The 24,789-nt window shown below is 34.0% G+C and overlaps 1 protein-coding gene across 1 annotated transcript in view; it reads right to left on the bottom strand.

The window, feature by feature from the left end:
• Positions 1 to 584: 584 nt before the first annotated feature.
• LOC122517041 overlaps positions 585 to 24,789 on the bottom strand; it is a 42,496-nt gene continuing 18,291 nt past the window's right edge. The window contains exons 2-4 of the mRNA XM_043635339.1: positions 3,230 to 3,446; positions 2,421 to 2,633; positions 585 to 1,911 (exon numbers count right to left, since the gene is read on the bottom strand). Coding sequence (XP_043491274.1) covers positions 833 to 1,911; positions 2,421 to 2,633; positions 3,230 to 3,446 — 1,509 coding nt within the window. The 3' untranslated portion in view covers positions 585 to 832. The remainder of the gene's footprint in view (positions 1,912 to 2,420; positions 2,634 to 3,229; positions 3,447 to 24,789) is intronic.

Here is a 24,789-nt window from a genome sequence, read left to right as displayed (position 1 = left end):
GTAATCGTATCGTTATCAATCTATCATTACGTTAACGTTACTTATTCATCCTCCGTTTTTTGTTTTATTTAAATCGTTATTTCATCATATATTAATCACTATTATTATTATTTCATTATTTTCTCCATTTATCGTTTCTTTTCTCTCCTCTTTATCTTTATCTTGTTCTTTTTTTTTTCACCATCGCCATCAACATCGCTACTATGTTTATATATATATATATATATATCCTCATCACTATAACCGTTCATAATCATTTTCATTCTTGTCTCGCATTCCAATTCATTATCGATCTTTATTTATCGTAATCGAACATTGTTGTCGATCATCGATCATAAACATCATAATAATTATCATAATCTTCATTATTAATATCATCAATTATCATCATCTTCATCATCTCCATCATCTTCATTATCATCTCCATCATATTCATCATAATCATCTTCATCATCTTCATCATCTTCATCATCTTCATTATCATCATTATTTAATTTAATTTTATTATTTGTTAACTAATATTAATTTAATTATTATTTTATTTTGTTTTTTTATTTATTTAATTATTTATTTATTTATTATTATTGTATTATTGTGTTATCATTATTATTAAAGTTAGACGTAACGTTAGTTGCCTAATAGACAATAACGACCATCTCCTCGGTTCTTCTTACTTAGCGCGTACCATCATAGTCGCGTTGATAAAGTCCTAACTCGTCTTCGTCCTATAGCTCGCTAACGACTACAAGGTCCTGCCTCGTCCTTTGGCCTTTTGCGAACACACGGAGGGGGAATGGGGGATCGGTGAGAACGGTGGAGAAATGGATAATTATCATGGTGGAATATTCTCGAACGATTTCTCGTCCTCGTGGGTCCTCTCGTTCGTTGGACGAAGACGAGAAGGAGGGGATAGAGGAAATGGTAAGAAATAAAGTACGTTCCCCTCAGGCTCTCTCACACTCAAGTAAGAATTATCTTCTTTCCATCTCCAACGACAACGGCCACGACGGGGTTCGAGCTTGTAACGGCGCCGTCTATGGCGAGGCCGACGACGCGATTCCCGCTCCTTCGTCGTCATTTTGTTACTACGGATGATCTCAAGGACGACGTGGACGACGACTACGTGGACAACGACGACGACGTTGACGACGATCGGGAGGAGTTCGATTCTTTTTTTACCCTCGTACTCCCGACTCCTTTTCTTCTTTCTACGTTTCCTCCAGGAACTCCACCAACAACACCATCGTTTCCACCAAACTTTATACCACTCCTTCTTCTTCTTTTTCTTTTTTCTCCTTTCTTCCTTCTTTCTCTCCTTCTCGAGATTATTATTATTATCATCACCTTCTTTTTTCTTATTCTTCTTATCCTTCTTATCCAAATAGATGGTCAACTTGCTATTCTTCGATGACAACGATGAACACCACCATCGAAAACAGGACGAGCCTGAACGAGAACGAGGTCGAATCTCCTCGATCGATCGCATTTTCCCTCCCCTTTCTTCTCCTTCTCTTCCTCCTCCTCCTCCTTCGTCTTCTTTACTTCTTCCACTTCCAACAACGACGACGACGACGACAACAACGACGAAGGACGCAAATCCACGTCCCGAATACAGGACGCTTCGAATGGGCACGACCATCGTTCTCGAAAAACTCCTCAACAACAGGCACGACCACCAAAAAATTTGGATAATGATCGATGACAGACAAAGATACGGTAACACGTAAGAAGCCGTAACTCGATTCGATGAACTCGAAGTCATCGAGCCGACTCCACCACTGCCGCATAATGATGTACTCTGATGTTGTTGTTGTTGATCGAGCCCAACCATTGGGGAGATTGTTGACGTTGAATCGGATTCGATGTCCTGGCCATCCGTGGACACTGGCCATTCTGCTGCTTTCTCCTCACCTATGAATCACAAATGTTTCTTCGTCCAATAATACCTAGCTCGTACTTTTTAACTCGATTTTAAAGAATTTTATCACGATCCGGGATTATTAATTTTACAAAGAATTGAATCATAATTTAAACTGTAGTAAGGATCAACGTAAAATAAGTCTTACTATAAAATTTAGTATGTGTGCAAACAATGGTCCTTTAATTCATCGATCTTACTCTATTAATTTGAAGTTAGTTAATTGGTAGCTATTTATTAGCGAGTTAATGTGTTATTATTATTATTATTTTTTTTTTTTAAACGAATATTAAGTAAGTTATTTTTTTGAGATCAGATTTTGTAAGTTTTGCTATTGCCATTAATAATAGTGTTGCTAATAAGATATTAGAGATTGTTCAAGATTCAATATAAATATATACGAAAACAAAATTATCTGATAGAGCAAAGAAGAAAGATTCGGACGATTGCTTGGTTAAATTAATGAAATCCACGTGGGAAGATGCAGACGACATCGACGTACCTGCAGAGTCCGATTGAATAGGTGTAATGTCGCAGTGGGGTGCCGTAGGAGGATCGCGTTCTCTACCTATTTTACGTAGCTCGCGACTAGTGCAATTCGCACAGATCCCCAAGCCTACCTCATCCTCAGAGCACACGTGGTAACAGCATTCTCGTTCGTCACTACTGTGCAGCGCCCTCAGAGCTTGTTCCCCCGTCTCGGGTATGTTTGGGTCTGAAAAGAGGTTTTTTCATCCAACTACATCTTATATTATCTTGTTATCTCATTCCCATTTAGCTTCGTTAAAAACAATATATCCTGTTTTCTCCTACGTATGTATGTATGCATGTATGTATGAATCGAAGATGAAGATATTTGCTTTGTTTGCGTCCAATTTATTTATTTATTTTATTTTTTTCAGTAATATTGAAAAGTTTAGTGATCATATTCAACAATTTTTTTCCCCGTGGAACGCACTCAAATTGATTTGACGTATTTAAGTGATTTTAAGTGTTCACGTGATTTGATTCTATTTTATAACAGGAGGGTGCCACAAATACTTTTACCCTTTCCCAGTATTTAGAGGAAAATAAATGTAAAGGGGTTTTTGTGAAAAGGGGTGAAACGGCACGAATTAAAAATACACTGTGTCGAATGAAAAGTAATGAATAATATTTTGTGTCTCTATTTTTTTTTTGTCGAGCGAGAGAGATTCGCTAAGATAACACGTCTCTCGGAGAAAGTCTAGGGGTATATCGATGAAATAACATTACGTAGAATATGATTTCCGTTTACAAAGAAATGACGGGGAATAAAAAATGGCGAAGTACCTCTGCAAAGAAAGGTAGGTTCGCCGGCATATTGCGTAGGGTACGCAGGGGCACGGTCACCCGGAAGCATATAAGGACAACGTTGTTCCACGGACTGGCAGAGGGACATACACGGTCTTATCCTAGTCCAATCTTTCTCCGAGAACTCTAAATCCGGCGGTCCGCTGTGATGAAAGTAAGGCACCAGGGCGCTGCACGTCCATATTCTATACACTTCCTGAAAGCAGAAAAAAATAATGACGAGGATGTTAGCTTTATATAAAATATGTTTTTTTAGATAAGAGCAGTATTATATGAGCTACATATTCAAGTCACGTATAATATCAAAATATAGGACCATCTAATGGCATACTTCCTTTCAAATTAAACTATCTCATTATGTTTGATTTATATTCACGGTATCTATATTGAAAAGAAGAAAAATCGTAATTAAAGGACGGCAAAGACAAAGACGACATTAGTAGCTCTTCCTTCCTTCTTTTTTACCCCTCTCCCTTTCTTCCCATGGGAAGAAAAAGACCTTCTCTTCCTTTGCTATTTTTCGTGGGGATAGCAGCCCTTGACTAATCGGTCGTCTTCGTAGTAAGGTGGGTCAGTGTCTGACATACATATTCATTAAACCTGCCTACTTTTGTATATTCTTCAAGAATCAGCTATAATTACACATCGACTTCAGGATAGGACCTTCTTCCATCAATGATACGAGATTCTCGAGTTTCCCTCGACGAGCTTTTTTTCCTTCCTTCGGCCCACGCACCCACCGAGATACCTATTACCTACTTTTTGCCTCTCTTTTATTTTCCAGCAGGAAGAACGGTTTATTAAATTGGACCTGTATGATCCGTGCATGCTTAGACAATATAGAAAAAGACGAAGGATAAAGCCGGACAAAAAAACGCGAATGAGAAAAGTATTCCCGCTATCATGATACAGCAGCTGCTAACTTGAAAGATACTCTCAATTATGATTGTATATTGATGACAATTTTAGCATTCAAATAGTAATTTTAAGAAATTAAACAATAAGTTAATCTTCTATACATCTGACCAAACTTCATTGCTTTACAGTTATACGTTTTAGCAATGATTGACTTCACTACTTACGTGTATGTCTAACCAACGATTGACTTTACTACTTGTCGTTTGACTACTACGTTTGACTCGAACTTTAGACTTTATTACTTTGCACGTAGGTCTCACCAACGACCGACTTTACTACTTGCCGCTACGTCTAACCAACAATTGACTTTACTACTTCGTCGATACGTCTGACTGAACTATTGAATTCATTGCGGGTATGTTTGAGAAACGATTGACTGAACTACTTTGCATATACCTACCATTACGATCGGATAATTAGCTCGACTACTTATTAATCGACATGTCCGACTTATAGGAGTTTCTATTATCAGATAGTTTGTTAATTTAAACGTCGACACAGATCCTATTTCTCATGAATTCCATCGCTTAATTGACGTGTATCCGTTTATCCATAGTTATCGTATTTCTTATAAATATGACACGTTCTTTATACGCGTTCTATTTTTATTTTTTCATTCTATTTTATTTTTTACCTTTCTTTATTTCATTTTATTTATCATCTTTCGATATATTTGTAACCGGTAATCGAATGTTCTTTATCGAGGTATCAACCCAATAATCCAGTCTATCTCATATTACTATCACCGGCCACGCATATCTACGTAACGTTATATCCGTACTTTTCTCGTTTCTTTTTGTATCATTTTATTTTTCCTTTCTTCTTTTTTGTTGGTTTTTCTTTTTTCCATTCGTTCGCCCTCTCTCGAATCACAATTTACGTTTAATTACCGATCTCGTTCTGTGTACGTATTCGGTTCGACAGTATCGTTTGACTGGCAAATCACGAATAAGCGATAAGTTTCGTTTATACAATTTTTTTCTTTGTCGGTTATTTCATAAAATAGGAAAAAAGTGAAAGAGGAAAAAGATAAGGATGGAAGGGTCGAGGGGATAGGAATAGGAAGTGGAGGAGATGAAAATTCTTTTGACAAATGAAAAAAATGAAAAGAGAAAGAAAATGTTCGGGAAAAAAAAGAACAAACGAAGGAAAACAAAAATCAACCCCGTATCCTAACCTCTTTTGCTGAAAAAATATTACGAACGTTTTACACGGATTTCTTTTCTTTTCGTTTTGTGCCACTTAGAACGAACTAAACGAAACGAAACGAAACGAACGAACGAACAGAGTGAAACGATAATGAGAAGAGGCCGCGCGGCTTGCAGAAACATGAAAATTTTTTTCTCCTCTCTCCCTCTCTCTCTCTTTCACTCTCTTTTCCATAGGAGTACGCGCGATTGTGTGTGCGCGCGTGCGCATACGGCCTACTGTGATATCCTTGTAGTACATGAGGCGTGTACCTGCGATCCGGTGGGCGTGGGTTATGGATCGTAGGACCTACTTGTACGTATTTTATACAGGCGAAACGAGAAACGCTAGAAATATTGCACTTCACACGGTCTAGTTGTTGTATCGCATTGTTCCGAACATCGTTTCTTTCCCTCTACTTTCCTTTTACTGATTCACCCCCATTTTCGTCCTTCTACCCTGTTCCCCAATATCCCACTTCTCTGATTCTATCCTCTACTTTTTGGATTCCCGATTCCCACAGGTTTTTTCTTATTCTCTTCATTCTTTTTCTATCTTTTCTTTTTTCTACTTTCTCTTTCTCTCTCTCTCTCTTTATCTTTTTTCTTTTCTTTATTTTTTATCCCATTACTGTACATTTTTTTCTTTCTTTCCTAGCTTTTATTTTATTTTACAACTCGATTTTATTCTTTTTATTTTTATCAAAATCTTTTTCACGAAATAAAATTTATTCTAATTTATTTTATATTATTTTTCGAATTGGCAGACATATTTGAAAATTTATTTATATAAAAAATAAAAAAGAAAGAAATAAAAAAAAATTCCTTTGATATTCACAAAGAGTTTCATAAATTGCTGCTCGAAAAGGGCAACTTTTCTTTCAACCCTCCCATCCTCTTTCTCTTTCTCCCTCTCTCTATATCTCTCTCTTTCTCGTTTTCTTATTCTTAGCAGACTTTCTCTTGGTTGTTATCAGCCGATACTCGTGCACAAGTAACGGTGATGAGAGCGGAGAGGCACGAAATGAATTCCTAGAACGAATCGTGAAAAAGAGAAGCAGCCTGTAGTCCCGTTACCGTGCACCAATATTCTTGCACTTTTTTCTCTTTCTCTCTAATTCTTTTTGAAACTCGAGGAGAATATATCGACGTGATATTATACTCGAACGTCCAATTCGAAAGGTTCCGCGAATGACGAGGATGAGCTTGGGCCACGTCTATCGAGATTTCTCTTTTTCCTTCTTCGAAACTTCTCCTGTCTTTTTTTGTCCCTGCTCATCGATGTCATTGAGAATATCGCCTTCGTTTCCTTTTGCCTTTCTGATGGAATACTTTTTCCTTAGAAAATCACGACAACCCATTTCCTTTACTTTCATCACTACTGTCGTTCCTTACAACAATAGTTACTACTATTATTATTATTATTTTTATTATTATTACAATTATTATGATTATTATTATTAATATTGTTATTGTATCTATAAACTAGGCAAAATCTCTTATTGTGGTTATAAAAACTCGGTATATCGTAAAGAACAAGAATAGTTTTTTCGAAATTTAGACGAGTATCCTATCTTCTACTTGAAAAAGTAAAATGTACTAGGCTATAAATTCAATGTCCAACTATATCTTAGGTCATTTTTAAAGAAGCCACCACGTCGTTCTGTCTCTGAGGAACGATGCGGTAGACATCGTTGTAGGTTTAGCGAGAAACGTCTCCTTGAAGTGAGAAAGTGGATGTATTGGCAAGAGAGATAGGAGGGCTGGGTGGATTGGTAGGTGTAGATGGTCTCAAAACTTAGGAGAGGATGGGTGGTTAGGTAGGTAGGTCGGTGGTAGATAGATAGGTAACAACACCTGAAGTACTCTTCACAAGCTGGCTGACCCAATTCTCTTCCTACCTACTCTCTCCTCGCTCTCTCTCTCTCTCTCTCTCTCTTAGCGATCTACGTTAGAAACTAGGTAGATCCGACACACACATATTGTTGGATATCCAACTCTCACCCTAAAAGCCTCTACTCCTTCCTTCTTCCTTCAGCCAGTTCCTCTTTCATCCAACTCTTCTCCCTTCCTCTCTTTTTTTCTCTAATACTATTGCTACATCCATTTTCATCCTTTTCTTCGTTCAAAATCAGTGCACATTTTCTCTCTATATGTTGACAAATCCTTTACTTATACTCTTTTTAAATAAGACCGATTAGATTATCTCATTTTCTGATTATTTTTATCGAATAATTTTAATGACAGTTTTCGTTGTCCTGCTGATATTTTATACAACAATATTTTTGCGATTTACTATTTGTCTCGAATCCTTACGTTTCTTTTTGGGGAAAAAGAAGAAGTAGAAGAAGAAGGAAACTAGCCACTAATGTCATTCTTACCCTAAGAAATGCAAACAACAGGAAAATCTATAAACCTCTACGAATTAACTATCGATTCGCCATTATCATAAGATTTCATTGAATCGATCATTCTGATCGCATTACATTATTCATAAGAATTATGCAGAATAAACGGAAGAAAAATCTTCTTTTTCTTCTCCTCCTTGCATTTTTCCTTTCTCCCCATTCGTCGGGTCTTCATTATTGGTATTCGAGCGCGTGCCAAGTGTCAAGGAGAGAATAAAAGTGAAGTTAACTAATCAAAAAACAAAAACTCGCCTTCCTTTCTTTAAAAGAAAGAAAAGTAACGCGTGAAACGCGATTGTCATTTTCGAATATATTTTAACAAGTAAGATATTTGAATATTTTACCGAGAGCTAAAAATTAAAATTTAGTTCTACATAATTGGAGAAAACCAAAAATAAGAAGAATAAAAAGAAAGGAAGAGAGAAAACATTAGTCTTTCTTTTCTTTTCCATCGTTGATAACAACGAATAACAATAGTTGACGAAATAATGGCGAATCCATCGTGGGAGTCCTAATTTTCTATAAAAGAAGATGGAACGGAACAAGTAAAGGGGTAGATAACAGCATACAGAAGAGCGATGGAGATCGGTAAGAGGAGAATGAGGAGGAGTAGGAAAGAAGGTTGGAAAGAGAGAAAAGTAGAGGGCGAGTGGTACCAAGAGAAAACTCTCACGACACAAAACTCGATGGTATGCACCAATCGTTATCATGTAATCAGCCAGCAAACTAGATAGTCCGCGAAAATCGATAGTAGCCTGGTGCCCTAAAATCGCGCTTTCAAAGCTTCTCGTTTCTATTCAACGTATGTACGCGCGCGCGCGCGTGTGTGTGTGTGTAAGTGTATTTTCTATGTATGTATACATATATAACACAAATATATATATAGGTAACCTAGAGTTGATTATAATAAAAAGAGGAACTTTCGAAAGAAACGAAATGTATAGAATAATGACGCCATTGTTAAGAATTCAATGAACATACACATATATTTTAATTCACATCTCCAAATCGTGTTAACGATCATCGATGTTTTTCTCTCGAAGAAGAAAAAGAAGAAGAAAATATTTGATTTCGATATGTTTATTGTGATTGGATTTGTTCAACTAGAAGTAGTAAAATCGATCATTTGTCTGACACAAAATTCAAGTAGTAACGGGGACTTAGTCGTCAGCCGCAGACACAATAAGCATGTAGTATTTACAGCCATTGGTCAGTCCAATGACCACTGATCCAAGTAGTTGAGTTAGGTAATTGATCTAGAACCAAATCCAAGTAGTCGAATCGAACGTTGGTCAGACATTGAAGATATAAAAAAATTACAACTAACTCGTACACATTAAATTGAATTTTTTTATACTAATAATGAAAAAAGCGATGAATTAAAAATAATAAATAACTAAAACCCTCTCTCTCTCTCTCTCTGGCCGCGAGCAACGCACATATTCTATACAATTTTGCGGGGTACGGTATTTTCGCGTGGTATTTAATTTTTAACAGAGTTAATAAAATTTCCATTTATACAATCCTTAACTGTTATAAATAATGAATAAAAATAGTTTGCGATTATATGCAAATAAAATAAAAACATCGCCAACGGCTGGAAAGTTAATATAACGAAACATGAAATGTTTAATGCATTGTTCCTTTAAACTGGACAAGACCAGTTGTCTACTCACAAAAGTTTAATTATACTAGCGAATAGAATAGAAACAACATATATATACATACATACATGCATAGGTAGGTAAATAGGAGAAAGAAATCGTTTCTGGTCCAGTTAACAGGCTTAAATCGTTAGAACGAAAAAACGATTAGGAGTTTTAATTGTACAGGGATAATGAAGGATAAGCTATCATTAGCGAAACGTAATTAAGATCGATTCATAGTTTGAATAGAAATTTTTCTCGAGACAGGAAAATCGTAACAGCGAAAAAAAATTGATAGTTAGGCAGCAATAGAAAGAGAAAGAGAGATAGAGAGAGTAAAAGAGAAAACGATTCGGCCATGTGCCAAATTTTCATACGGCACTTTGAAATCGTGCTTACGGAGTTGGAAACAGTTTGGGGTTATGAGTGTGTGCTTGTGCGCGCGTGCACGTACTCTTCTCTGTCTCGCCGTTTACATCGCGGCTGAGGCCATAAACGTGCTTTTCAGGCCAGGAGTGTCATACTTGGCGCGCGCGTGCCGGATTAATTACCAGCCAAAGGGGATGAGCCGAGACGGAGAAGAGGCCGACATATTAGGAAGATGTGCCGCAAGGCTCTGAGGCCACTTTTCACGATTGCTGCGACCGCTGTTCTTGCTGGCAACCAACACTAGTAAATCCTCGAACGATCTTAAAAGTGACGATAAACCTTTTGAAGTTTCTCTTTTTTTTCTTTCACTTTTTCTTCAATTAATTATTTTTATCCTTATCTTTTCGAACTACACAGATTGTTTTCTTCTTCCTATAAGTTTCTTGAACAAATTGAATTGATTGAATGATTTTGTTCTTTTAATAATCAGAATACATGATTTATTTATATTCGCACGTTCGAAAACGAAAAATTATTGGTAATATTTCGTTTAGGAAAATTTTGAACAACGTTTTTCTTAACATCTCGGTGAGATTACTTTTCAACTTTCTACGATTATCATTACATTGAAAATTGAACTTTAGATCAATCGTTTCTCGTTATTACGATCGATCGACAATTTTCTATCATCTTTCACCCGTTTTAATCCCATTTAATCTTTTATTTCGCGGTATTTAGTTAATCCCGCTTGAGCCAGTCGAATGTGGGATTTTGCAGAAGATGGAACGGTCGGTGGTGGTACGATTATTTATCCAACGGTAACGACCGATATCTATTTAAACAAATTTTTAAATGCGTTAAAGGGAGGATAAGATGATCATCTATCAATTGCCTTAAATACCATCACTTTTTTTTCTAACGAAACGTTTGCACGTGAAACCCAAGTGCATGGCAAATTTTCATCGAGCCAACCAAGGCAAGTGACTGCTTCTTCAAGAGATCCGAGAAAAACGTCGTTCAGACGAACGATATATCCCCTTGTAAAAAATTGCAAGGTGATGAGGTGAGTGAGTGAGAGAGAAAGAAAGAAAGAAAGAAAGAAAGAAAGAAAGAGAGAAAGAATACTGCCAGAAAAACGACAAGCTAGCTCTTATTAGCAAAGCCAACTCCTCTTCAACCTTCCCTTCGTTTGAGAGGTCACGAGTGAGCACGTTCACACTCTTTTGCATCTCTCACTTCCTTTCATCCCTTCTTTCCCTTCTTCTTCTTCGTCTTTTTCTTATGCTCTCTCTCTCCCTCTCTTTTTCTCTCCAGCTCCTATTTTGCTCGAAAATCGGACGTGCTCGATCGCTTGTGGAGAATTAAAAAGAAGTACGAGAATGTAGAATATAGCGTGAAAGTGGATGGATAAAAAAAAAAGAAAGAAAAAAGAAATGAAAGAAAAAGAGAGAGAGAGCGAGAAAAGAAAGTATAAAAAAAATCGAGAAAGTGATACTATGACGTAACACTAGAAGAGAACAAAGTGACAGGTAGAGCTATTCGATCGGTACGAGGGTCGAATTGTTGTTCACATATCGTATAAAAAGGAACATACTATGGAACTTGGAGATGGGAGATGCAAAAAAGAAGGTGCCACTAGTCACCACTAGGTGGCTTCTGTTGGTTTCAGCTTGCAAAAGCATTGCCCTCGTGGTCATTGTGACCCAGTTACCCGGCCCATATCCATATTCCTCATTCTTTCCAACATTTTAACCATTTTCTCTTTCTCTTTTTTCCTTCTTTTTATTTTTTTTTCTCCTCATCTTTTTCTTCTTCAACCCTTCGCGAAGAGGACAAGATCATCGTGAAAGTTTCAGGAATAAAATAAGCTTATTAACCCTTTACACTCTTTAATTTTATTTTTTACAAACGAATAACTCCTTAATTCATTTAATAAAATAGATCAAAAAAGGGGGTCTTAATAAAATGTTATATTGCAATAGTGCAGAGTGTGTAACAAATATTATGTATATAATGCCTAGCATTAGAGTTGATATAAGAAATGTGATGTCGAGCCATATTCGACATAGAAATGCTAAGGGTTAAGATATCTTTTTTTCGTGTATTGTGAAGAAAATTTGTTTTTCATCCCCCCATCCATCCATCCTTCCTTCCTTCCTTCCGTACGTCCGTCCGTCCACCTTTATAACCCAGTCCCCGGTTACAATAAAAATTCAACAAAAACGATTATCCATGTCTCTCCTTTATATCTTTTTTTTCTATTACTTCCTTTTCGTCCTTTATTCTTCCTTCCTCCTTACCACTCCCCCTTCCCCTTCCTGACTCTTTTTTTCTTCTTTTTTTTTTATCGCTGGTTTCCTGTTTTTAGACGGGATAGAGAGATCGCACCCTTTTGTCGACATTTCCCAACCGATCAATCATTGTTCGTCTTTCGAGAGAATGGTGATCGTTTCATCGTTGAATGATCCACATTCAACGAGGGTTCTTGTCCTCTTTCATTTATCCATGCGTACATACATAATATGTAATCTTCACGTTATAATACGTATCTATATATATATATAGATGTATATTTATGTGTATGTATGTATATGTGTATGTATATATGTATGTATCAATGATAAAAAAAATATTCTAACAAGGACTAGATAGAATAGAAAGAATAACTAGATAGAATTTTTCTTATAGTCAGAAATATATCAAGCATTGTCAATGAAGTTATGAATTAAGTATATACGTGTTAGTGTGTGTGTGTGTGTATATATATATACATGTTTATTTAGACACAGCTAGTTATATACGAGTTTTATTGACTTCCGGATGCGTTTATAGGATCGGAATTTAAAGTTTCAATGTCGTTATTTGTTCGCTCGACGCATTTGCGAGTTCAATTAGTTCCGCTCGAAGAAATGAGAACACGATGCGTTTTTTTCCAATTTGTCATTATCTTCGAAATGAAATGAAAGTATTTGTTGACAGATGTATCAGAAAAACAAAATTAAAAGAAAAGAAAAAGAGAAATAATTAGATGCGCGAGAAAAACGTCAAAAATTTCAATTAGATTCGTTTAAGTTTTTAACACAAATTTCAAAAATGTGTAAATATAATTTTTAAGATAATATCTCTATAGAGAATATAACTTTAGAATCATAATCAATTAGTTATTAATTCTAATTTTAAATTGCTTGGAAACTACTTGGACGTTAATTGCTCCTTTAAGATTTTAATAGCAATCTCTCATTCTCTCTCTCTCTCTCTCTCTCTCTCTCTTCCTCTCTGTTTCTGTATTTCTGTCTACTAAAGTTCACGATACATACTCGAGTCAAGTAGAATATTTCTATCGCAAAGGATCATTCCTATATTCTTTAATCTACCCTCAAACTAAAACAATTTTAGCGAACAGGTGTGACTTAACTGGATGGCCTTTCAAAAATTTCCTGCGATCATACCGTCTCCCTTTCTTGCTCATGCTTACTCGATCTTATTTCCTCTCTTGCTGGCAGACCCGACAGACTCGTGGTCGTTTTAAAGACAATTGCTTGGAAGACAGCCGTTGGCAAGTGTCACTCTTCTATGCACACAAAGCAAAGTATACTCTAACCCTCTAAGAGAGAGAGAGAGAGAGAGAATGCTTGTAAAAGATAGCAGCTGATGGCTTCAGGCTCTGACCGTTTTCATCCTGCTTTACGGCACCTATTGTGCTAGAACGTTTCCTTCTTCTTCTTCTTCTTCTTCTTCTTCATTTCACAGATTACGGATAATCTCCACTCCCGGATGGTCGTTTCGTAAATACTCGCTGAAACGTCCAAAGTAGATCTGTCGAAGATATTTTATATCGTTTTAGGCTTATTAATGTCTTTACAAATACAAAATTATATTGTCCCTTGAATAATAATAATTATTATTACAATTATTATTTTGTATGTTTTTCTTCAGATAGGTGGATTATTCTTAAACGTATTTCTTTTCTGACTAACCTAATGTAAAGGAGGTCTTAAATAAAATATGCTGTATAATAAGAAGCGAATTATTGTAATTAAAGTGGATATTAATAAATTAATGATTAGGTTATTTTAGTATTATGATAATTTGGTATATCTGTGCTATTATTTTAAGACGAGAGTAATCTGAAACTTTTAGTCTCAAATTTCGAAAGAATTGTACAAATGATGATTCGTTACTTATTACACGAATCTCCATAGAAGCCATCGTATGATGAAAAGTAGACAACATTGAAATTGTCTATAGATTTATAAGTTCTCAGAAGCATCCGAGTCTATTGTATCGCCTGATCAACCAACAAACTCTCAAAATCAAAGTATAACAATGAAACAAAAAATCATATAGTATATTATTATGGGGTAGTCCACGTCAAATTGTTCACTTTTAACCCCGACCTTTTTCAATTTGACTGAAACATTTTTATCATTTTCTACCCCATTGGAAATTTCTCCGAGAATTTTTTCAAATTTTTTTACCCAATTATCATGGGTAAAATCACAAACAATATCCCGATAAGTCAATTTTTGACAAAGTTACGGTTATTTGAAAAAAGCCATTTTTTGGAAAATTTTTTGGGTTAAGTAAAAAAATTTGAAAAAATTCTCAGAGAGGTTTTTAATGAGGTAGAAAATGATAAAAAAGTTCAGTCAAATCGAAAGGGGTCGTGGTCAAAAGTAGTCGATTTGACGTGGTATGCCCCATATATAATATATGTATAATATAAAAATTACATTTTGTATTCATAAACTACAACATAAGATGTCCCAAAAGATTTAACCCACACATCAAAATCATATCGAAGTGATTTCATAACACAACTCTTTAAATTTTTATTTCATTTTTTATTTAATCCTGTTCGAGATCTCACGACATAAGACAAGAAAGTTTTATCGCACATCCAATATTGAAAATCCCTGGTTCAATGTTTTATGTATGTTTAACTTATTATTATTATTATTATTTTTAATACGAATTTTATCGAGAATTAAATTCACTGTACGATTCGCTGAAATAATTTTTCATATTTAAAGATCAAAGAGAAAAATTAAGGAATTATAAGATGCGGTTAATATCTATGAACGGTATACGTTTAAGCAGATAATAAAGAAGTCTATTACGAAATAAATAAAGCACACAAAAAAAAGAGAGAAAATAGGATGGTAAAAAAGGTTTGTGGTGGTTGTATAAAATATGAAAGTCTGTGTAAGAACACTTATGTTTATGACAGAAAACGGATTAAAGAATAATCGGTAAGAACGATGTTGGGCTTTATAAAAACAGAGCCATGTGAGTTTTCGACTACGATTGAAGAATTATGTACATACGTACATACAACCCTATAGGAGAAGCACTTGTAGTTAACTTTTTTCTTCTTTCCTTTACCAATTTCTTTCTCTTTCTTTTTACAACCTTTAAACGGTCTATTATCCTAATGCTTAAAAGCACCCAACTCGACGCGATTTTAAACAATCGCGTTGGGAATTGTTCACTCAGGTAAAATCAATCGAGCAACCCGAAATACGAACGGTGAGAAGTAATTGAGTTAAGGGTTCAGTTCTTAATGTTCTAACAATAATAACAACAATAATAATAATAAAAGTAATAATAATAATAATAATATATAATAATAATAATAATAATAATAATAATAATAATAATAATAATAATAATAATAATAATAATAATAATAATAATAATAATAATAATAATGTATTTTATGACTCTGGAAATGGTAGATTTCCAAAGTCTCAAATCAATTACTCAGATATCAAATAATCCATAGAATAGCACCACACAATAGCCTAGTCATTTATTTCATTTTCATTTTAATAACAATAGTCCACTTTTCATTATACAATTTAATTAGATGTCTTACGAAGCTTCTTAAAGTTGAATTCGTTTTCACAAATGCGTTCAATGACTAGATATATATATATATAAAGAAAAACCCGAGAAAATATAAAATAATAATAGTAATTGACTGAAAAAATAAAATAAAAAACAGGAACATGTTTCGAATGTTTCATTCGAAAGGGATTAAATAAAATGTAACAGATATCAAAAGGCCTGTACTTTCAATAGATATTATTTCCTGGCAAAGAGAAATCTTTTGGTGAATCTTCTAAGTACATACCAGTGCAACTACTATGCTAATACTATCGATTTACATTTTATGTGACTGGAGAAAAGCGTGGGATATATTTTCCGGTGGTGGAATTCGAAATTTTGATCGGGTTCATTGAATCGTCAAGGATGCTGGATTCAAAAACATATAACGTTCGTTCTACGTTCTTCACAACGTTAGATGTAAAACGTTTTGCCATTATTCAGCCACGCTCCCTCCTTTATATTTTCCGCTTTGAATTTTTCGCTCTATCAAATATTTCCCCTCTCTCTTTCTCTTACACTCATTCACTCTCTTTCTTCATATTTTTTATCTTTTCTCGATTCCACGATTCAAAACTCATTTCACTCTTATACCATGTTCATATTATATCTATCTAATTTACGTACTTATGTATTTTATGATTTATTACTCCTTTGATTTTATATACGAGTAAAATTCTTTATAGTAACTAATTTTATATGAAATTTAGTTGTGTTCTAACATTTTAAACGATTTTTTATAAACTTAATATTATCGCGTTATCAAATCAAAAGTTGATGATGATGATGATGATGATGATGATGATGATGATGATGATGATGATGATGATGATGATGATGATAATTTTGATGATGATGATGATGATGATAATGGTAATGACAATGACAAAGATAATGACGGTAGTAGGTGTATTTAGGATAAGAGTTGAATGAAATGTAAGGCTTGATTAAAATTGTATCCTTTGTTTCTACCACTGTTATACTTCCCACCATTCCAGGATGATTTATAGTGCAGAGAAGAACGACATTTGCATTTGATTTAACGCTAGACCACTCCCATGTAATTAGCGGATCGATTTGTCGGAAAAAAAGACAGAAAAAGAGTGCGAAAGAATAACAAGCGAAATGAATTGTGTAAAAAGGTAGCGAGAAAAGTAACGACTCGTCGTTATATTAATTCTCTGAATAAAAGGCCATGTAAAAAGAAAAGGGAAAAAAAAACAGAAATCGATTCATCACGACATCTAAGCTATCCGAAAAATGTTACTCTAATAAAGAGGAAAAAAAAGTAGATAAATTAGGGGACTCATTCGAGTGGTTCACATAAAAATAAGATCGTTTATCTTCCATGTTTCTTTCCTATTTTTTTTTCTATCATTTACATTTGCCTTAATGGAATATGTCTATGTGTCCAACAGTTATAGTTTGCTTGCATCAAAATTCGATGCAAATAAAAAAAAAAGGGAACAAAAAGAAGAAGAAGAAAAAATAGGGAGAGAAAAGACATGTTTGACAAATTGTAGCTTTCGCAAAGAATCCAAAGGAACGCAAAGGTAGCTTGGTTTTTCTTGAAATGCTAATAGCTGATTATAAAACACCACGTAATACTCTCATCACCTCGAAGATAATAGGAAAAACTTTGAAAAAAATATGTCTGATCACCTATAGATACCTGACTTGTACTATTTATTGATTGACCTCATTCACTTTTTCTTCATAAAATCGTCAAGTCATCGAACTCGAATGACTGACCATTAAAAAAGAGATACAAAAGAACGATAAAACAAAAGAACATCATTATTCACACCAACGATTACAATAGTCTTTTCGAATCATATTGCCGTTGATTAATTAATTAATTACAATAACAAAAGTAAATAAATAAATAAAAAAAAGAAATGGACAGACATAGGAAGAATAATACGATTGATTATCGAAGTTGGTTCGTAATCTATAAAAATAAAGAGGAAAAGGAAGAAACTAAATTGGAATAAAAACGAACCGATAAGTTAACGATTGGTACGATACAAGTGCGTCAAATCGGATCGTTTATCGAATCTAGGAGATAAACACACGGTGGAACTTTAGGACGTGACTTAAGCCTATCGAAACAAATGGAGCTTGGCGTACGCTTTCACAGGCAAAAGGACTACGTGGACGATGACAAAATCCTTAGTGGTTGTTACAGCAAAGTCGTATAATTACATTATCCGTATTTCCGGGCTTGTAACAAGCTTGAGTAGGGATTTTATTGTATTTCCCTTTCCAACCCTCTTCCTCATACTCTCTTTCTCTATCTTTCTCTCCCCCTCTTCATCTCTCTCTTCCTCTGTTTTTGTTCTCACTGCTGCGGCGAAGAATTTCATCGATTATTGGACATCGCAAACTACATCCAACAGGCTTAGACTCATTGCACTTTCGTGCTCGTTACGCAAAATGTTCTCGAGGTGAGCTCGAAAATTTCTTGAAAAAAACGTCTAACGCGCTTAAACAAGAACGAGACCCTTATCGATGGAAATAGGGTGCGGAGAATGGCGGGGTTGGAGGATGAGGATGAGTAGGAAGAAAACGAAGGATGAGAAGGGGAAGGAAAAGGAGGATGGCGGATGAAAGGGATAATTTATGAGAAAAAAAGAATGACTGTAGATATGGTTACTATTTTTAAATGATTTCATGTTTTTTAGAAGCCGATTAATCTTTCATATACTATCGACCGTATTACGAAATATCTTGAAATTATTATTCAAAGAAATGTTGTATCGAACACTTTAGTTATATATTATATCAAAAGTATTATTTTACGTTCAATATATCATAATATTTCTAGTATAGTCACACATATTTTTCAACGAAAAAAAGTCGAAAGACCGTTTGAAATATCGTTCATGAAAAATTCATGGAAATTTAATAGTTCAATCGATCGGTTAACCGTATCATTTTCATGATACGGTCTCGTTTACAACGAAATATCGATCGTAATGGGTTAAAAAGTGTTTCCCTACATATATGTACATAGATGCATACATTTAATAAATAAAGCAGCAAATGTACACGTTATTAAAAAATGTCTGACCATTAAGGGATCCCCCGTTCGTACTACTTAATAAATTACCACTCTAAATTACAAAAATATTAATCGATAATAATTAATAATACTACAGGACTGACCTCATCTACTGGATTCTCTTTTACACGGGTATAATAACTAATTACTTAGTTGTTAACTCTTTTGATGATTAATGAATGCAATCAAAAGAAGAAAAAAGTATATAGTATTATATATTATATATTAGCTAATAAGATAAATAAATTCGATTAAATTCGGTTAGAATTAGGACACGTTTATACGAACTTATTTATGTTGCAATTTAATTTATCAAAATGCTTTTAACTAATCTTTTAATATATATAAACGTATATCATCTCAAAGCTTGTGGGTTTCTAATGTCGAAACGAAACGAAATTCTTTTTTAAATTTTTTTCTCTCCGAAATCAAAGTATTTCTTCCTCTTATAGTTCGCACGCGTACATGTGTGTGTATGCATTTGGGAACAAGTCAAATTGTGGTTCTCTCAAGCTGTATTTTTCATATATTCTTCTCGTTCTGTCGTATATCTTTTTTCTTTCTTCTTTTTTTTTCTTTTTTTTCTTTAAATTCTTTTTTTAAATTCTTTATTTTTCTAGCCAAACGGGAAAAGTTTTCAATAAAATTTCCTCCTATTCGTCCAGGAATTTTATTTCCAACTTCCCGTCGTCATTGATTCTGCAGTCACTTTTTTTTCTCTGTCTATCCATCCATCCATCTATCTATCTATCTGTCTATCTATTTATTTCTCTTTCCCATACTTCTCTCTTCTTCCTTGACTTTACTTTTGTTCGCAAATTCTGGTAGGTATTAAAAGCAAATAGAGAGAGAGAGAGAAAGGAGAGAAAGAGAGAGAGAGAGAGAGAGAGAGATAGACAGAGAGAGAAAGGAGAGATAGACAGACAGAGAGAGAGAGAAAGAGAGAGGAGAGATCATATCTATTTCCTCTTTTATTTTTTTTTTCCTTCTTGTTGCTTCGAAACTCATTCATAATGCGAAAAAGAGTAGATCCTTTTAATCAAATGAAAACAGGATAGAACTCTCGGAGATAGGGGAAGGGGGAGGATAGATTCGTCGTTTAATCGTTTTAATGTAACTTTCCTTCTGACTGCGGTTACTACGAACGATCAGCGTTATAGTCCTTCTAAAAGAGATAATAATACAAAGTTTCGTACATTTTGTTGGATTTATTGCGACGTTAAAGAAATGCCTGTTTTTGTGGACAAATGTTAAAACAACAAATTATTGGGGCCTCTCTTTGATGAATCCTTTTTCATATTTTTTTACTATTTTAATTTGAAATAATAATAATAATAATAAATCTTAGATAAAAATACGAAAATATTTTACGAGGTATCTAACATACGTAATATTATTCTCATACGTTAGCTTGATAAAGTATGAATAATCGTGCACCATCAACGTCATTTCTCTCGTAACATTTTATGAGGAAAATCATCTCCGAGAAATTGAGTACCATACAAATGAGAAGAAGAAATAAATAAGAAAATACAATAAATTGTTGACATTTCATGGTAATCATCGTAAAATAATAATAATGTATCTACATATATTAATAATATCAATATTAATAATAATAATAATAATAATAGTAATAATGACATTAATAATGTGATAATAATGATAAAAATAGGTAGTACATAATGATACACTCCATAATGGATCGTTCATCGAATCCATCGAATTGAGGGACGCCTATTTCTTGAAGGATTCGAAGCATCGTGCCATATCGTCCGATCAGGTTTGATCCATCAAAAGCAAAGATACAATCGGCATCGTGCCAAAGGCAGCTTGCTCGATTATACGCTAGGATAACCAGCAATAGCAATAAGAGGAAGAGTGAAAAAGATAGAAAGAGAGAGATGAAATGAAGAGCTGAAAAGATCTTTCGACGAAAAGAAGAGAAAATCAGATAGGTGGATAAACGTTTCAAGTAATGCGACTGAAAGAGAAAAAGGAAAGAAAGAAAGAAAAAAGAGAGAGAAAGAGAACGATGTATTCCTACCACGTGCAATTTGATTGATCGAATAAATTTTCCTTCTATGTTTATTTTTTTTTTTCGAAACAGATTAAGTCGTGTTATTGTAATTTCTTTGTGTTTGTCTTGAATAAAATTTGTGTTTGCTTTTTATAATTTTTTATTTTTATTTTTCCTTTCTTTTTAAGATATTAAATAATTGAACCATTCGAAAGGGACGATTCTGATGAATTTATTTGTATGCATTTGAATGGCATATATTTCGTATATATACATTTTTGTTGTTCGTTGTCTCGTTTTCAACGATAAAATATATTTCGACGAATTAATTTCGACTCGACAAGTTTTTATTGACTTTTGAATTACTATTCGTAACACATGTCGTCGTACGTTATTTATTTAATTTGAAAGAGAGAGAAAGGGAGAGAGAGAGAGAGGTCGAACGAACGAAAAGAAAAACGTTTCTTCTGGAAAATTGTAGTCCGTTCAACAGAATCGAAATCGACATAATAAAATGAAATTAAAATTATACGTTAACGTTATTAGACTAAGATGAAGAACATTGTTGTTGTTAAATATGATAACAATCGCGTTCGTCTTTTTGTTTTTGTATTTCATTAACAAAGAATATCTCCGAATCTCGTAGATTCGACTACGTCATCGTCCATAAACGATCCCTTTCACAATGGATATTAGAACATAAGTTCGAAATGACGACGAAGTTTTCGTAAGATTCAGAAATAGAAGAGATTGAAAAGCTTTTTAGAAAAGGGTGAGGTAGGTAGTCGTCGTTGAGAAAATCGATAATTGGAAGGATACACACGCGACAACGTGATCCTGCCATGTGACTTGAACCTTCGATGACATTATGATCGAAGAATATACATACATATCTATATAGAAATATATACTCTATTATTTTGAAAGTCATTTAAAACGCAGCAAGTCAACGTGCACATAATACGTATTATATTTTATAATACTATACAGGGTGTCTCAAAATATGTGAACATAACTTTAGAGTTGCTTTTAATACGCTTAAATAAGAAATAAAAAATACATTCATATGAACGTATGTTATAAGTCACATGCCAGATGTAACCTTGTTTCTGAATTATAGCCATTTTTGTATTATACCTGTTGTTATATGAATCTCGTAGAAGCTGTTCGAAGTAGCCACCTTTGGATTCGATGCCAACTTCTAAATGTCTTATCGTAGATCTTCTAACTCGTTCAAAAATGCCAGGTGTTGTTTATGTTTGCCAACAACTGTATTGTATTATATGACGTAGTTCCTCAGCATATTTTATTGCTTTGTTATGAACACTTAAGACTTATGAAAGTGTCACCGCAAATAAAAATCCAATTGATTTGGACCAGATGATCGTGTTGGCCAATTAATTGAGCCCCTATAACTATTTATTTAGGAATCAAAGGTCTAGCATGAAATAAGGAGCTTACTTGTAAATAATTGAAGTAAACAATTAGTAAAGTTATATGAATTATTGGAAGAGAAAAAGAACTTAAAAAGAAAAGAAATAATTCGGAAATATATATATTCATATCGGGTATACGATTAAATGAACTTTTGTTTCTTATTAACGTACTGAAACCACCCCTGAAATTATGCCCACATACTTTGATAAATTCTGTATACATATATTACAAAATATATAACACAATATATTCGTTAAATAATAATTTTAAATAATGAGACAACGTTTATACAAACAATGTCATAGCGAAATGACTTTTATAATTGACATGAAAATGATTTTATATTTTTCTTTACAAATTTTACAATTTCTCGACAATTTCTATGCTTAATGCACGTACTCACACGTATGTATGTATAGTTTAGTTAGCTTTATCAATTTAATTAAATATATTTATGTAATTAGAATATATTAGGTATAGTTAATGCAAAATAACGATTTTAACTAGATGCGATGTACATTTATATTTTCTCTCGTCTTCTTTTTATTCCTCTCTCTCTCTCTCTCACTCGCTCACAGGTGTATTGCTTTATCCAGTAGCCTTTATCCTTGTTTCTCCTATACTGCGATGTAATTAATTTAACACGATCACCACCAGCAAAATTTACTTCCCTTCCATCCCCCGCCGGCACTCTCGTAATTCATTCCAGGCCACACAAACCCGAGAATTTCTATCCCCCTTTACGTTAGCCCCAAAATCCGATAGTTATTAATTTCCATTAGCGAGCACGATCATGTTGTTAACATATACGATATAAATAATAAAACGATAACTCTCTCTTTCTCTTTCTCCCTCTTTCTTTATATACATGCATAAATTTACGAAAATACAATACAATTCGATGAAATTTCTCAGGATAATTTTCTATCAGGATTTAAAGAATAAGTTAAAAAAAGAATAAGAAAAATAAGTAGAGGGAATGAGTTGATTATTTGCATGGTCTCTATCAAGGTGATACGTCGGCTTGGTTGGTTGGTTGGTTGATTGGTTGGTCGGTCGGTCGGTCGGTCGGTCGGTCGGTCGATCGGTCGGTCGGTCGGTTGTATGTAAACAGAAAAGGGGGTTAGATCGATAGACGAGAATTAGTGAAAAGCGATGGAAGATAAAGAGTGACGCGCGATGTCCAATCGTTTACTTTCGTGAGACATCGACTCGGAACAAGATATGCTCGATCGTCAAGGAAGATAAACGAAAGACATTCGCATTCATTTAACTATCCCTTATTTCAATCGAATCCCGAAGCTTTGTAATGATTCGAGAAATATATCCTATGGATAATAGAAAATGTACATTTCTAAAAGAAAAGTAAAACACAATTGTCTTCTATTACTATCATCACTTTTACGGATTCGAATCATTTTTCTACAAAAAACCTTCACACACATAGCTCTCACGTTTCCAAAAAGGTTGCATGTTTTACCACCTAGTTGGAGTCAACAGTATACAGTTTCTTTTGAACGTGCCATCCATCCATGTACCAACCGTGTTCATCGTTGCTTGACTTTAGTGATCTATTCTGTATCTAGTTTATCAATATGACCAGGTTTTTTTTTGACTAACAACAAGTAAAACAAAATTGTGTCTTTATTCTAAATAAAAAGAAATTGATATGTTTTTATATTAAAATTAAAAAACAAAAAGGTGTGTATAATAAAATCAAAATTGACCGAAGACAAATCTGTGACTGATAACTTACTTTATATCCTTTACTTCCTTTTTTTTTTTCTTCTCTTCCTTTCCTTTCCTTTCCTTTCCTTTCCTTTTCTTTTCTTGGCCTCTTTTTTTTGTATTTTTTTGTTCTTTTTTGCTTACTCCTATTACTTTCACTCGAGCCAGCGAGTCAGAAGATTTCCCTCGCGTCTACCGATCGGTTAATTGCTACCACGGTGGTCCATACTATCCATGGTACAGTATAGAAAAGAAAGACAAAGAGAAGAAAAAAGAGAGAGAGAAAGAGAAAAAGGTGAGAAAACACGGGATAGAATGGGCTGCCGGTGTAAGATAACAATGTTAAAGCAAGGGAAAAAGGAAAAGCAAGACGCTCGGGATCGGCTAGTACGACGTATAAGGTACAATCAATCAGAGTGAGTAAGAGATGTCTAGGTGGTATACAAAGGTGATAGACGGACATGTTGGACCCTCTTCGACCTCGGTCTTCGTCTCTGGAAACGCATTAGTGTCGGTTTTAAAAAAAAAAAGAAAAAAACAAGGAAACAGAAAAAATTAAATACTACCTTCCTTTTTTCTTTTTTTAAGAACGTCAAATGATCTTCAGATTTTTTTACTACATACAATTATTTGATATAGAATATAATGATCCAAATATAATTTTATTACGTTGTCCTGATAATTTTTTACTAATTGTATGTGATACTTTTATATAAAATATTTAAATTATTTTTTTTTATTATAATTATACTTAAATATGATTAAGAGTTTTAATTATTTTAATTAAAAATCGAATGTATATAATCTCCAATACGTCATGGCGTGAATTTGAGTTAGAACTTTGAAGTAAAAAGGGAAGAAATGATATTTTTT

Source organism: Polistes fuscatus, unplaced genomic scaffold (genome assembly GCF_010416935.1).
Source record: "Polistes fuscatus isolate 324 unplaced genomic scaffold, CU_Pfus_HIC Scaffold2, whole genome shotgun sequence".
Classification (NCBI taxonomy): Eukaryota; Metazoa; Arthropoda; class Insecta; order Hymenoptera; family Vespidae; genus Polistes; species Polistes fuscatus.
The sequence above is the reverse complement of the archived record's forward strand: the minus strand, read 5'-3'. Positions and strand labels throughout refer to the sequence as shown.